The 16,741-nt window shown below is 38.8% G+C and overlaps 1 protein-coding gene across 1 annotated transcript in view; it reads left to right on the forward strand.

The window, feature by feature from the left end:
- FCSK (fucose kinase) overlaps window positions 1-16,741 on the forward strand; it is a 234,822-nt gene that overhangs the window by 71,275 nt on the left and 146,806 nt on the right. Inside the window, exon 11 of the mRNA XM_053702250.1 lies at window positions 1,296-1,417. Within this exon, the coding sequence (XP_053558225.1) occupies window positions 1,296-1,417 (122 nt within the window). The remainder of the gene's footprint in view (window positions 1-1,295; window positions 1,418-16,741) is intronic.

Raw genomic sequence — 16,741 nt, forward strand, 5'->3', positions numbered from 1 at the left:
TTCCTCAAAGAAGGAACGACTTCTGCACAATCTGGACGTTGTCCGTGCCCTGAAATTTTATTTGCAGGCAACTAAAGATTTTCGACAAACTTCTTCCCTGTTTGTCGTTTATTCGGGACAGAAGAGAGGTCAAAAGGCTTCGGCTACCTCTCTCTCCTTCTGGCTTCGTAGCATAATACGTTTAGCCTATGAGACTGCTGGACAGCAGCCTCCTGAAAGAATTACAGCTCATTCTACCAGAGCTGTGGCTTCCACTTGGGCCTTTAAAAATGAGGCCTCTGTTGAACAGATTTGCAAGGCTGCGACTTGGTCTTCACTTCACACTTTTTCCAAATTTTACAAATTTGACACTTTTGCTTCTTCGGAGGCTGTTTTTGGGAGAAAGGTTCTTCAGGCAGTGGTTCCTTCCATGTAAAGATCCTGCCTGTCCCTCCCGTCATCCGTGTACTTTTAGCTTTGGTATTGGTATCCCATGAGTAATGGATGACCCGTGGACTGACTACACTTAACAGGAGAAAACAAAATTTATGCTTACCTGATAAATTCCTTTCTCCTGTAGTGTAGTCAGTCCACGGCCCGCCCTGTTTTTTATGGCAGGTCTAAATTTAAAATTAAACTCCAGTCACCACTGCACCCTATAGTTTCTCCTTTCTCGTTTGGTTTTCGGTCGAATGACTGGGTATGACGTAGAGGGGAGGAGCTATATAGCAGCTCTGCTTGGGTGATCCTCTTGCACTTCCTGTTAGGGAGGAGTTATAATCCCATGAGTAATGGATGACCCGTGGACTGACTACACTACAGTAGAAAGGAATTTATCAGGTAAGCATAAATTTTGTTATTTTGCGCTCAACTTGTAAATTGGCCTTCCATTTATTAATCACTTATATTACTTACAAGCGATGTAAAAGAATATCAGATTAACAAAATAAACTGCATATTAAAGGGATATGAAGAACAAATCCCATGAATCCGATAGAGCATGTAATTAACAACTTTCCAATTTACGTTTATCTAATTTGTTTTAGTCTCTTGGTATTCTTGTTGAAAAGGAAGGCTCGGGAGCTGCTGATTGGTGACTGCACATATATACATGCTATTGGCTCACCCTATGCATTCAGCTAGCTCCCAGTAGTGCTTTGCTGCTTCTTCGACAAAGGATACCAAGAGAACAATGCAAACTAGATAAGGGAAGTAAATTGGAAAGTTGATTAAACTTGTATGCTCTATCTGACTCATGAAAGAAAAATGTTGGGTTTCATGTCCCTTTAACAATTTGTGTAATCTGATTCTTTCAGCCTACATTCCTGATGGAGAGTATGAATATATGACCTTTCGCCCTCGGGACCACATTGGGAACCTGACTAGGGTTGCTACACAGGGACCACCTTACAGCAACGTGGCACATTCCTTCATTATGGTATGTGCTGGGAAATTAAGGGCTCGGGCAAGTTGATGCAATTTTTGAGTTATATAACTTATACACAAACTTTTCCATGGAATAGGTTAAAGGGTCAGTATAATGATCTATTATCTCAGTAATGCTTTGCTGCTCTTTCAAGAAAGGATACTAAAAGAATGGAGCACATTTGATAATACAAGTAAAATTGTATGCTCTAGCTTATTCGGTTAGGACAAATTAATTTCTCTTTTATAGTTAATAAAAAATAATGCTATGTACATATAGCAAAGATACAAACATTAAAGGGACATAAAAGTGCAAAGGGAAAATACTGTAAAGTGTTTTAAACAGTTATATGAAAGGACTCTTGCAATAATAAAATGTTCTAACCCATGAAAAGTCCCTTAAAATTAAAATGCGCTATCTGAACCATGAAAATGTAATTTTGGTTTTCATGTCTCTTTAAAGGAACATGAAAGGTGAGCTCAGGAGCATGCATGTGTCTGGCAGCAGTTTTGCAAGAATGTTATACACGTGCAAGAGGACTAGATGGCAGCACTATGTCCTGCCATCTAGTGCACCAGACAACCAAGGTATCTCTTCAACAAAGAATACCATGGGAACGAAGCAAATTTGATGATAGAAGTAAAATGGATTTTTTTTTAAATGGTATGTTCTGTCTGAATGACAAAAGAAAATGTTGGTGTTTTATATCCCTTTAATATTACTTTCTCCAACACTGCACTGTCATTGGAAGAGCACTAGCTAAACACAATAACTTCCTTTAAAGGGACATAAAACAGGTTGAGATCTGTGCATATCCTAAAAAGGCTAATTAATTAAAAATAGTTGGCATAACAAAATGTGTAAAAATTGCTGGCAAGTATTTTAAAATACTTTTCAAAAATAAGCAAAATGAATTACATAGCTAAGCTGCCTGGAGCAGCCAACTCCAGCCCCCTTATCAGTGTTTAGACACAGGCATTGTATTATTAGATATAGATACAGCCATAGAAGGAAATGTGTGGAGGAGTTAGAGCTTTACAATTCAGAAACTAAAATGAAAGGGTTAATATCGAGGCACTGCAGTATAAATTTGCAGGTAAAGTAATTAAAGTACATATTATTATATTTTATCTCTATCCCAACTTGTTTTATGTCCCATTTCTTTCTAATGACACGGTGAGTCCACGGATCGTCATTAATTACTGTTGGGAATATCACTCCTGGCCAGCAGGAGGAGGCAAAGAGCACCACAGCAAAGGCTGTTAAGTATCACTTCCCTACCCACAACCCTAAGTCATTCTCTTTGCCTCTAGTGCAAGGAGGAGGTGAAGTAATTAGGTGTGGATTGAAGATTCTTCTATCAAGATTTTTTTATTTTGAAGCCAGGGCAGGCTTGCTCTGACTTTTCATCTCAAGCTGGGTTTAGCTGTACTCCACGTTAGTCTCTTCAGTAGGACTGTGGTAGCTTTTAAGCTGCGTTTTCCTAACATGTTGCTGCCCTGGTATAGAAAGCCTGAGAAAGTTTAGTCTGTCTTTTTTTTTTACACAGATCTCTGTGTGGAGCGGCATCCTCTCAAACTTTGTGAGTCATCTGACTGCCGGACGACTAGACTGCAGGTAAGTGCCTCTTTTGTTTTCAAGGTAGGGAGACACTGCACTTATTTGTCCTGCAACATTATATGGGACTTTTATATCCTTTATAGAATGTTAACAGGCAGAGAGCAGGCACTTATGGGGTTAATGAGACAGGGGTTTTACCTTTATTTGGTATAAAAGTATATACCCTTTACTTATCGTGGGTTCAGCTGGTCAATTTTTAATGGGAATGCATGAAGTGTTTCAGTGCTAAGAATGTACTTGAGATGTATGCTCTGAGCTACATTTTGTTTGTTTCTGCAGAGGTGCTGCAGACTGGTCTCTGTTTATCATTATGTTGGCCAGAGACCCTTCTGTTTGATGTTTTGTGCGGCTAGGAGCAGGATGTTATTAATCGTTTATTTTTATTATTTGGGAGATCGTCATTTGGGTCTGCTACAAATGCAAAGGCTATCAGTCCTCTGCCATCTTCGATAAATATTGTGGCGGGAAGGACTCTGTTGTTGCGCGCCTTCTAGCTTCTGTCTCTCAGTTGCGGCGCAGTTTTCGCCAGTGGGTCATGTGACTCGCTCCTCCGTTGTTAGTCTCAGACTGATGTCAGAAGGGACACGCTTAACGGAGTGGCTTTTTTATATGTTGACGATATGTTTAGTTTCTGATCGGCAGGATCCCTGCCGTCTTTATTACGAAGGTTCAGACTCCTCTTCACAGCACAAACTGTACCGTTTAGTGATTGTTTAATTTACAGATGGTTCATTCTGGAGGGACTTTGCCCTCTTAGCTTCTCATGTCTCACTAAGAGGTGTTTACCTCGGGAGTGACCTAGCAAACCTATTAACACCTCAGTCTCTGGGGTGTAGGTATATTTACTCTGCTTCCTAGATAGAGGAAAATAACTACAGGAACAGTGGCAGAGGGCACCAGGAGTCAGATGTCTTGATGGAAATGTATGTATTAAATTGTTTACAAGTAGCTCCTTTACCCCTATTTTGCCCTTTGAAATAGCTGATTTAGTCTGTGGTTTCCCAACCTATATTAAACCATTTGATACTGGAGTCTCAGCTATTGAATAGCTTAAAGGGACACGCCACCCACATTTTTTCTTTTATGATTTAGAAAGAGAATGCAATTTTAAACATCTTTCTAATTTACTTATATTATCTAATTTGTTTTATTCTCTTGATATTCTTTGATGAAAAGCATATCTAGATATGCTCACTAGCTGCTGATTGGTTGCTGCACATAGAAGCCTCGTGTGTTTTTCTTCAACTAAGGATATTTAAAAAATGAAGCAAAATAAATAATGGAAGTAAATTGTAATGTTGTTTAAATTTCTATTCTCTAGATGAATCATGAAAGAAAGATTTTGGGTTTAGTGGCCCTTTAAGTAAACATAGCCAGCAGAAGAAATTAAACTCACAGTGGGGTGCAGGATAGTTAAGTAATAAAATTATAATTTTCCATTGTTCTCTCTAAGCATTGAGCTTTAGTTTTCCAGACAAATATAAGATAAGGGAACTATTTTGTGTACACAAAGTGATAACATAATGAGATATGATATTACCTGAAGCTCAACCCATTGTAATAGGCTGTGGCTTAAAAGCACAAAAACAGCTACTTCACATACACAAATAAACCTGAAAATGCTAATTCTCATACAATTTATACTCTGCAGCTGGTATAACAAGTTATTGAAAATACATTAATCTAAAAACAATTTTATAGTGTACTGTCCCTTTAAGAAACTAGTAAACTTTATAAATTCTAGGAGTTCTTGGTGGAAGTTTTTCCTTATCCAAGCCGCGCTAGAAGTTTTTTCCCCCCATTAAATGTCATGGCGCACAGTGCCTAAAGTAGTAGAGGCCTTTTCTGCTCTGGCTATGTGAACTCCGATCCTTAGAGAGGATAGCTTTTCTTTTCAGGATTAATGGACTAAGCTAGAGGCTCACGTTAACAAGTGCAGCAGCTTATAGGAGAACTGGCTGTGGCTCTATACACAAGTAAACAGAGTAATAAGCACAGAGCCATGAGTTCAGATCCCTGCACAGCCCTGTCGAGCAGAATGCCTCTCAGATGCGAAGCCTTGTCTGATTCCTTTTGGTAGGGACTCCTTTGGAGAAGATCCAGTACAGAATTAGGCTTTCAAACTTGCTAATTCTTCTATTTCTCTTGTTAAGTGTATCCAGTCCACGGATCATCCATTACTTGTGGGATATTCTCCTTCCCAACAGGAAGTTGCTGCTATATAGCTCCTCCCCTAACTGTCATACCCAGTCATTCTCTTGCAAGCCTCAACCAAGATGGAGGTCGTAAGAGGAGTGTGGTGTTTTATACTTAGTTTATTCTTCAATCAAAAGTTTGTTATTTTTAAATGGTGCCGGAGTGTACTGTTTATATCAGGCAGTATTTAGAAGAAGAATCTGCCTGCGTTTTCTATGATCTTAGCAGAAGTAACTAAGATCCATGGCTGTTCTCACATATTCTGAGGAGTGAGGTAACTTCAGAGAGGGAATGGCGTGCAGGTTTTCCTGCAATAAGGTATGTGCAGTTAATATTTTTCTAGGGATGGAATTTGCTAGAAAATGCTGCTGATACCGAACTAATGTAAGTAACGCCTTAAATGCAGTGATAGCGACTGGTATCAGGCTTATTAATAGAGATACATACTCTTATAAAAATGTAATATAAAACGTTTGCTGGCATGTTTAATCGTTTTTATATGTATTTGGTGATAAAACTTATTGGGGCCTAGTTTTTTTCCACATGGCTGGCTTGAATTTTGCCTAGTAACAGTTTCCTTAGGCTTTCCACTGTTGCAATATTAGTGGGAAGGGCCTATTTTAGTGCTTTTCTGTGCAGATAAAAATACTGACAGAGACATTCAGCTTCCCTCTGCATGATCCAGGACATCTCTGGAGGGCTCAAAAGGCTTCAAAGTCGTTTTTGAGGGAGGTAAAAAGCCACAGTAGAGCTGTGGCAGTTGTTGTGACTGTTTGAAAAAACGTTTTTGTCATTTATTATTCCGTTTTTGGTATTAAGGGGTTAATCATCCATTTGCAAGTGGGTGCAATGCTCTGCTAACTTGTTACATACACTGTAAAAATTTCGTTAGTGTAACTGCCTTTTTTCACTGTTATTTCAAATTTTGACAAAATTTGTGTTTCTTAAAGGTGCAGTAACGTTTTTTATATTGCTTGTAAACTTGTTTAAAGTGTTATCCAAGCTTGCTAGTTTCATTGCTAGTCTGTTTAACCCCTTAATGACCGGACCATTTTTCAATTTTCTTACCCTTAATGACAATGGCTATTTTTACATTTCTGCAGTGTTTGCGTTTAGCTGTAATTTTCCTCTTACTCGTTTACTGTACCCACACATATTATATACCGTTTTTCTCGTCATTAAATGGACTTTCTAAAGATTATTATTTTCATCATATCTTATAATTTACTAAAAAAAAAATGATAAAATATGAGGAAAAAATTGAAAAAAACACACTTTTTCTAACTTTGACCCCCAAAATCTGTTACACATCTACAATCACCAAAAAACACCCATGCTAAATAGTTTATAAATTTTGTCCTGAGTTTAGAAATACCCAATGTTTACATGTTCTTTGCTTTTTTTGCAATTTATGGGGCAATAAATACAAGTAGCACTTTGCTATTTCCAAACCACTTTTTTTCAAAATTAGCGCTAGTTACTTTGGAACCCTGATATCTGTCAGGAATATCTGAATATCCCTTGACATGTATATATTTTGTTTTAGAAGACATCCCAAAGTATTGATCTAGGCCCATTTTGGTATATTTCATGCCACCATTTCACCGCCAAATGCGATAAAAAAAAAAAAGTTCACTTTTTCACAAATTTTGTCACAAACTTTAGGTTTCCCACTGAAATTATTTACAAACAGCTTCTGCAATTATGGCACAAATGGTTGTAAATGCTTCTCTGGGATCCCCTTTTTCAGAAATAACAGACTTATATGGCTTTGTGGTTGCTTTTTGGTTATTAGAAGGCCGCTAAATGCCGCTGCGCACCACACATGTTTTATGCCCAGGAGTGAAGGGGTTAATTAGGGAGCATGTAGGGTTAATTTTAGCTTTAGTGTAGTGTAGTAGACAACCCCAAGTATTGATCTAGGCCCATTTTGGTATATTTTATGCCACCATTTCACCGCCAAATGCGAGCAAATAAAAAAAAAAAACTTTACATTTTTCACAATTTTAGGTTTCTCACTGAAATTATTTACAAACAGCTTGTGCAATTATGGCAGAAATTGTTGTAAAAGCTTCTCTGGGATCCCCTTTGTTCAGAAATAGCAGATTTATATGGCTTTGGCGTTGCTTTTTGGTAATTAGAAGGCCGCTAAATGCTGCTGCGCACAACACGTGAATTATGCCCAGCAGTGAAGGGGTTAAATTAGGTAGCTTGTAGGGAGCTTGCAGGGTTAATTTTAGAGATCAGCCTCCCACCTGACACATCCCACCCCCTGATCCCTCCCAAATAGCTCTCTTCCCTCCCCCACCCCACAATTGTTACCGCCATCTTAAGTACTGGCAGAAAGTCTGCCAGTACTAAATAAAAGAGTTTTTTTTTTTTTTAAATAAAAATTATAAAATATTTTAGTTGTGATGGACCCCTGCCTTAGCACCAACCTCCCTGATCCCCCCCTCCAGCTCTCTAACCCTCTCCCCTACCTAATTACCGCCATCTTGGGTACTGGCAGCTGTCTGCCAGTACCCAGTTTGGCCCCACAAACCAAACTTATTTTAATTGTATTTATAACTGTTATTTGTGTTTATTTATTTCTGTAGTGTAGCAGCCCCCCCACAATACCCCCACCCCCTCACAGATCCTTTTAAATATAAAAAAAATAAAATAACTTTTTTTCCCCTTATTTTTTCATTGGTGTCAGTGTGGCTAATGTGCGCATGTGCACGCGCACGCACGTGCACGCGCGCCCACATGCACACGCACACCCGTGCACGTGCGCGCGCGCGCACACGCTCCCTCCTCCCACCGGTCAGAGGCACCATCGGCACCATCACTACCAGTGCAGAGAGGGCCACAGAGTGGCTCTCTCTGCATCGGAGTCTTGTAAAGGGGTATTGCAGGATGCCTCCATATCGAGGCATCACTGCAATACCCTCAGAGCTGCTGGAAGTGATTGTGATCACTTCCAGCACTCTGTTAGACAACTGACGTACCAGGTACGTCCATTGTCATTAACTGATTGTTAATGCATGACGTACCTGGTACGTCAGTTGTCATTAAGGGGTTAAACATGTCTGACACAGAGGAAACTACTTGTTCATTATGTTTGAAAGCCATGGTGGAGCCCCATAGGAGAATGTGTACTAAATGTATTGATTTCACCTTAAACAGTAAAGATCAGTCTTTAACTATAAAAGAAATATCACCAGAAGATTCTGACGAGGGGGAAGTTATGCCGACTAACTCTCCCCACGTGTCAGACCCTTCGCCTCCCGCTCAGGGGATGCACGCTAATATGGCGCCAATTACATCAGGGACGCCCATAGCGATTACCTTGCAGGACATGGCTGCAATCATGAATAATACCCTGTCAGAGGTATTATCCAGGTTGCCTGAATTAAGAGGCAAGCGCGATTGCTCTGGGGTTAGGAGAAATACAGAGCGCGCAGATGCTGTAAGGGCCATGTCTGATACTGCGTCACAATATGCAGATCATGAGGACAGAGAGCTTCAGTCTGTGGGTGATATCTCTGATTCGGGGAAACCTGATTCAGAGATTTCTAATTTTAAATTTAAGCTTGAGAACCTCCGTGTGTTGCTTGGGGAGGTATTAGCTGCTCTGAATGACTGTAACACAGTTGCAGTACCAGAGAAATTGTGTAGGCTGGATAAATACTATGCGGTGCCGGTGTGTACTGATGTTTTTCCTATACCTAAAAGGCTTACAGAAATTATTAGCAAGGAGTGGGATAGACCGGGTGTGCCTTTTTCCCCACCTCCTATATTTAGAAAAATGTTTCCAATAGACGCCACTACACGGGACTTATGGCAGACGGTCCCTAAGGTGGAGGGAGCAGTTTCTACTTTAGCAAAGCGTACCACTATCCCGGTTGAGGACAGTTGTGCTTTTTCAGATCCAATGGATAAAAGATTGGAGGGTTTCCTTAAGAAAATGTTTATTCAACAAGGTTTTATTTTACAGCCCCTTGCATGCATGCGCCTGTCACGGCCGCGGCGGCATTCTGGTTTGAGGCCCTGGAAGAGGCCATCCATACAGCTCCATTGACTGAAATTATTGACAAGCTTAGAACACTTAAGCTAGCTAACTCATTTGTTTATGATGCCATTATTCATTTGACTAAACTAACGGCTAAGAATTCCGGATTCGCCATCCAAGCGCGTAGGGCGCTATGGCTTAAATCCTGGTCAGCTGACGTGACTTCGAAGTCTAAATTACTCAACATTCCTTTCAAGGGGCAGACCTTATTCGGGCCTGGTTTGAAGGAAATTATGGCTGACATTACTGGAGGTAAGGGTCATACCCTTCCTCAGGACAGGGCCAAAGCTTAATCCTGCCTTGTCCCTCCCATCATCCGTGTACTTTAGCTTTGGTATTGGTATCCCACAAGTAATGGATGATCCGTGGACTGGATACACTTAACAAGAGAAAACATAATTTATGCTTACCTGATAAATTTATTTCTCTTGTAGTGTATCCAGTCCACGGCCCGCCCTGTCCTTTTAAGGCAGGTCTAAATTTTAATTAAACTACAGTCACCACTGCACCCTATGGTTTCTCCTTTCTCTGTTTGTTTTCGGTCGAATGACTGGATATGACAGTTAGGGGAGGAGCTATATAGCAGCTCTGCTGTGGGTGATCCTCTTGCAAATTCCTGTTGGGAAGGAGAATATCCCACAAGTAATGGATGATCCGTGGACTGGTTACACTACAAGAGAAATAAATTTATCAGGTAAGCATAAATTATGTTTTCTGATTTCTCCATGCCAGTGTTTCAGTCTTAGGCCAAGAGATTTGGTTTCGCCATGCTAGCCGCGGGGCGTTGTGGTTTTTCTTGGTCAGTTGATTTTTTCCATGAGTCCAAGTTCCTGGCACTTGCTTACAAGGGTAAGAACTTGTTTGGTCCTGATCTGTCAGGACAAGATGAAACAGACCAAGTGAGGGACTGAGTCTACGGACATAGTATCTCAGGGTTTCTAAATAGTATTTTCCTTTCTTCCCAGAGACAGGTCCCTCCTCCCTAATATTTTGAAGTACGGGACCTCTCTTCTCTGTGGGTGGGGTTCCAGTTCCTATAGGGGAAATGAATGCTATCATCCCTGTTTGTGGTTCCCTACGATAAGAGGGAGTTTTTTCATCCTATCTTCGACCTAAAGTGTCTCATCTAGTTTTCTCAAGGTACCGTCCTTCCTAATGGAAACTATTGGTTCTTGGCAAAAATCAGGTTTGAAAGCCAGAAGTCTATGGGAAAAGTGAGTTTGCACAGCCACGCTAGCCAACCTCCAGATGTTGGCACATCTGAGTATAAGAGCGCAAGAATAGAAACGTTATTGATTGAGCGGTTTGAGTGCTCAAAAGCGCTAAGATTTTTGAGCTCCACTTCTAATCTAACCCTATATGTTTTAAATGAGTTATGACCATTGTAATGTTTTCCAAATTTAATATTTTATAATTCTGCCATATTTTTGTATATCTTATAACAAGTCATATAGGTGCTTCTTGGTTCTACTGGGAGTGTATTATACCTCTGTATAACTTCTGGCTTCTGGATACAAGGAACCTACATGTATCCTTCTGGGTCTTTTGGGTGCACACTTCTCCCCTGTATCTTCCATTTTACATTTCTAGATTTTAATGTGGTTCGTGGACATTTAGTGAAGTAAGTGGCCACATTCAACCCATTTTTCCCTTTTTATTGTTACATTACCCGAAGGTCTGGCAACATATCTGGTGGCCTAGTGCTCACTTTATTTTTTAGATTCCACGTGGGTCTAATACTGTTCATAGGGCCATATGCTTTTTTATGTGTCTTTTGTGTTACGTATATCCCCACTGTGGGATAATGGGGAATTAATGTTACAAATATTACCCCCTCTGAATGTTACACAAGGTTCTTTGATGGTCTGTGGCGGTAACGGAAGCTCCTGATCACTGACAGTGATGTTGTATGTGCAATGTAATATACTGCTTTTTCTGCATGGACCATTGGTTACTCCTAGAAGATAAGTGCTTTATCTACTTGTTGGTGGGGGGTTTGGGGGGTAAATAGTCCTCTTAATGTACCAATTGCCCTACAGGCAAATCATTTTTTACTATTATTTAAACAAAAGGTGTCCCTACTGCATGTTGGAGTGGGGCATTTTTGAAAACTAAAGTGAAGTAATTTGGGATGCTTGTCTATCCTATGAAGGTAAGAGGACAAAAAATCTAACTGAACTGCCAAGTGCAGCATTTCAGTTTTTAAATAGAATATTTTCAATAAACACAAATTTGCAAAAATGCTTCTTTTAAGTGTTATCACAAGTTTTGCACGTTATCCACTGTGGATATGTTGGTAGTTTTATGCTTGTGCTTGATATATCAGGCAAGCAGGTGCCAGCTGTGCTACAAGATTGGTGCTGAGTTGCATTTTATCCACATTTAATATAGTGTTAAATCAATATCACAAGGCTTTATAGGTCCAGGGTACTATTGACATTTCATGTCCATTTAACCTTTTTTTATTATTATTCTTTTTATTGTGAGAAACGGAGAGATACAAATACATTGTAAAACTGTCACACTGATAAGAATGAAGATACGTGATACGCAGATCACTAGAGTCCATACATCAATTGTAATTGAATCAAAACTGATAAAGTGAGAGAGGGAAAAAAAGTGGGGAAAAAATCCATCCACATAGTCAAAGTATATATAGACAACTTTGGGTACGTCTTATCTATCTTCAACCAAACCTCAAGGAAGGTAACTTCTTCCGTCCCATTACTCCTCTGTCCCTCTCAATACAACCTCTCAAGGAGTAACTCGCCTCCCATAACTTGATTATCTGACCTGTCTGTTCTCTGGTAGAGAATACCCCACTCACCTTTCAAAGAGGTCATAAGAAGCAATTCAGTTTGGGAAAAGGGTATAAATAGTTTAATGTTTTTATGTATTATTGATATATATATATATATATATGGCTCAAAATTTCCACTCTTTTACTAGCCATTGGCGAGTGGAAATTTAATGGTGGCGAGTAAAAGTTAGTGAGTGAAAGAATGTATACTCCTATTTCAGCATTGACAAACACATTTTGGGCTATGTGCTAAACATATTATCTGAAGGGATATTATATATCCTAGATAGGGCAATGATATGTTATTCCTCTAGGGCTGTAGGAGCACCATTGGACTGTTACTTCTGAGAGAGTAAATGGGGTTGAAAGAGAGAGAGATTGGAGAGGAAAAGTGAAAGTGGAGAAGAAAACAGCTTTAAGAGAGAGTGGAGAGAAAAAAAAAAGAAAGTAAAAAGATATGAGAGAGGGGAAAGGACCAGTGTAAAGAGAACATATGGCCTGAGAGATAAGGGAGAGAGTAAAAAGAGATAATAAAGAGAGGAGGGAGGGGAAAAAGGAGTCATGATCATTATCAAAAGAAAGTTTTCAGTTCTGCTATGACCTTCCATGACTGTCAGCATTCTATCTCTCCACGCTCTCACTTCAACAACTTCCTATTTCTATCCAGCTGTTGTCTCACCCAGAACCACCAGGTTGATGTTGCTAACTGCTATGCACTATTTTTTGTTACTCTATTACTGTATGTAGCATTATTTAATTTGTAAGGTATAATATAAAAAAATATTAAAAACGACTGCACAATAATGTGTTTCACAATGGCTAAACATATACAAAGAGGGGGTGGATAAGTGGGTGTGATGGGGGCAGGATCAGAAGTGGCGAGTAACATTTTGGCCTGGCTAGTAGATTACGATGAATTTTGAGCCCTGTATGTGTATGTATATATATATATATTCCAATAGTCCAGTCAGACCAGCTCTAAGAGCACCTGATCTAATTTAAATATAGTACAATTACCTAAGACTACTAATGTATGAGTCAAAGGGTGCAAGGGGAAATCAAAGAATTACAAATATCTCATAAAACAGCATGAAAGTACAAGATAAAGAAAAAGATCAGAAAAAATGCAAGGATTCCTTGGCCAGCACTATCCTATTCTAGTACAATCTTATTCATTGGAAGTATGGCACCAAAGAGACAAACGGAGCCAGGTACATAGCAAAGATTCACACATGCACATTTCCAGTTGCAAATATAACATTTTATTGATCACCTACATCTACAGTAAAAAAGGCATACTTATAATACCCTGAATAACATAACAATAAAAAATATATAGAACAGACCTATGGCCATAGGGGAAAACTAAATATCTCTCTAATTTATACCATTGCTAGTTTCTTAGATGTTAATACCATACTAAGAAATCCAATCACATAAAATACATAATATGTAATAAAGGTATAAAAAACAGAAAATATAGAAAGAGACAGATTAATAATTTCCTGTGGTTATATATAGCTGTATAAGGACAATGCAGTTTGCAGCATAGCATAAGTAATTTAAATGGATGTAGTCATTAATGAGTTAAAGCAGTTCATGCATAGTAGTAGCTGTTAGAGCATGGAAAATTCACATGTATGTGATCATTAATGAGTCAAAGCAATTCAAGCATCCTTAAGTTGGGTTAATATGCAGTTATGCTCAGTTGTTATTTATGATCGAAATAAAGCAATACAGTCTACAATCATCGGTTGTAACGTGATATAGGCAGTTCGTGCAAACACTTATGTTTGATGGTTAAATGCAAGCAAAGCCGTATGTTAGAATAATTCATGCATCCATAAACAAGTCAGCAAGTTTCCTCAGGACACATTTCTATAGTCACAGAAAGCTGTTAATTATTTGAAAGCAGTTCATGCAAGTGCGGTCATTAATGGATATAAAACATTTCATATGCAGGTTCACAGTTATCGTCAGTTAGGGATAATCCTACTGAAAGATATACTTTCATCTAAGGGTCCCATATACACTCTCACCACCTCCTCGACTGTATGATACCACTTAGTTGTGCTTATGTTAGCGTGACATTCATTGCAATGATCCGTTCTTCCTATACAGCTTAGTGCGACAGCTGTCTCTGTTTTCCTTCAAGGGCCCGGTCAAGGTACGACAGATCCTCTGTTAACTCGGGCAAGCCAACCCGAGTGGTGTTGGAAACAAGTTACACGTGTTTCGCCGCCTGGAAGTTCCGGTGCGGCTTCTTCATGACATAACAGTGCTGCTGTAAATTCCTTCCTCCCGGAAATTTATACCCATTGTATGGGAGGCCTGGGTAAACTTTTCTCCTCCCTCAATGATAAATCTGTCTCTGCAATTCTATTGTAATATCAGGTGATAATCATATCAACATATTTATCATTTACATTGGATATTTATGTTACTACCTGTATGCCGCACTTTGTGCTGTATATTTAGTACCTGGATGTGGCGATCAGAAAATGCATTAACTATTTAGTATCAATATTCCAAAAGGAAGAAAATGATGTCAAACACAAGGAACATGTGCATATGTGAATCATACGATATGAGATATACCTATATTAAAATGCTTTAGAGTGCCATTTTATCAAAAATCAACTATATTTTTCAAAAGTATTTATTGTTATTGTAATACATATTTACACCATTAAATACATCGACTCACGCCACCAGTCAGTTAGGCTCAGATACTGAAATTTATTATTGTATCTATTTTGGGAGAAAAGGAGCATAATTAATTTCCTCATTCAGACCTCCTGGGGTGAGGGTGTTCATATTAAAAATCCACTTACACTCAGATTGTAATAGTCTTTGGTCCAGATCTCCACCTCTGTTTTGTAAGTCTATTAGTTCCAACCCTCTGACTTTAAATGAGGATACAGAGCTATTGTGGTATTTATAGAAATGTCTAACTACACTGCTATCATCTAAGTTTTTATTTATTATATCTCTCTTGTGCTCTTTAATTCTTTCACAAATTTCTATAAGTTTTCCCAATATAGGAAACCGGACAGGAGCAGGAGATCATGTATATTACACCCTCGCTCCTACACGTGATATGTCCTTTTATTGAATGCTTCCGATTATAATAATCATAGACCGTATCTCCTTTCTGTATGTTTGTGCATATACTACACTTCCCACATACAAAATTGCCATTCTTTTGTTTATAGTTTGATAGCCAATTTCCCTTTGGTTTGTTATATTTGAAGTGGCTGTGTACCACTTTATCCCGTAAGCTTGGGGCTTTTTTGGGGGTCATGGTTGATCTATCTCCCACTAGTTCTTTAATTAAAGGATCTGTATGTAGCTCATCCCAATATCTGAAAAAAATGGCTTTGATTTCCTGCCATTTATTATTGTAAGTGGAAATAAACCTAACCACTTCTTTATTGTTGCTACTCTTCTGTTGGCTTGTATATAGAGTTTCATCTCTAGTTTTTTTTGTTTGATTTAAAGAAGCTTTTTTCAAAAAAAAATTTGGAATACCCCCTTTCTAGCAATCAGTTTTTTAGTTCATCAGCAGGGTGCTTATATAGTTCATTTGTTGAGCAATTTCTTTTACACCTAAGGTATTGGCCATATGGTATGCCCTTTTTTACCGTCTCTATATGGTGGCTATCAGCTTTTAGTATTGTGTTTGCTGCTGTTTCCTTCCTGTATATTTGGGTTTGTAAAGTCCTGTTTACAGCCGAGATATTTAGATCAAGAAAAGTAATCTCAGTTCGGCTATATATGTATGTGAATTTAAGGTTTAATTTGTTGTAATTCAATTTAGCAATGAATTCCTCAAGTTCACCGACTGTACCGTTCCACAGGACCAGGATATCATCGATAAAACGCACCCAGAGTTTTATCTTGTCGTCATATTGTACCATCATGTCCTGTACATAGTCTGTTTCCCATTTTCCCAAATACAGGCACGCGTATGTGGGAGCGCAACTGGCTCCTATCGCCGTGCCTAATATTTGGCAATAGTATTTTCCATCAAAAGTGAAATAATTACTATTGAGAACAAACCTCTGAATATCTATCACAAAGTCAGTGTGCTTTTGTTAATTTGGTCCTCTTTGATTTAAGTAGTGTCTGCATGTCTCAATTCCCAAATAATGGGGAATTGAGGAATACAGAGCCTCTACATCAATCGCCACAAGTATTGTGTTTTCATCTACCGTTAGACTGTCCAGCTTTTTAAGGGCATCTCCTGTGTCCTTTATAAAGGATGGCAGGGTTTCAAGGAAGGGCTGCAGGCAGTAGTCAATATATTTGGATACATTCTCACCCAGGCTACCTTGACCCGTAATGATGGGTCTTCCCGGTGAAGGGTATTTTTTCTTATGTAATTTAAGTATGGTATAAAATGTGGCCGTTTTAGTTTTTTTGATATTCATAAATTCAAATTCAGCTTTATTAATTATACCATTATTCATAGCCTGGGTGAGAATGTAATCCAATTCAATTTGGTATTCAACAGTCGGGTCACTGTTTAACAGTTTGTAATGTCTACCGTCAGTTACCTGTCTCAGACATTCTTTCCTGTAGTCAACAGTGTTCATTATGACCACATTGCCACCCTTGTCCGATGGCTTGATTGTAATATCTTGATCTTTAATAAGATCATTAA

Source organism: Bombina bombina, chromosome 1, assembly GCF_027579735.1.
Source record: "Bombina bombina isolate aBomBom1 chromosome 1, aBomBom1.pri, whole genome shotgun sequence".
NCBI lineage: Eukaryota > Metazoa > Chordata > Amphibia > Anura > Bombinatoridae > Bombina > Bombina bombina.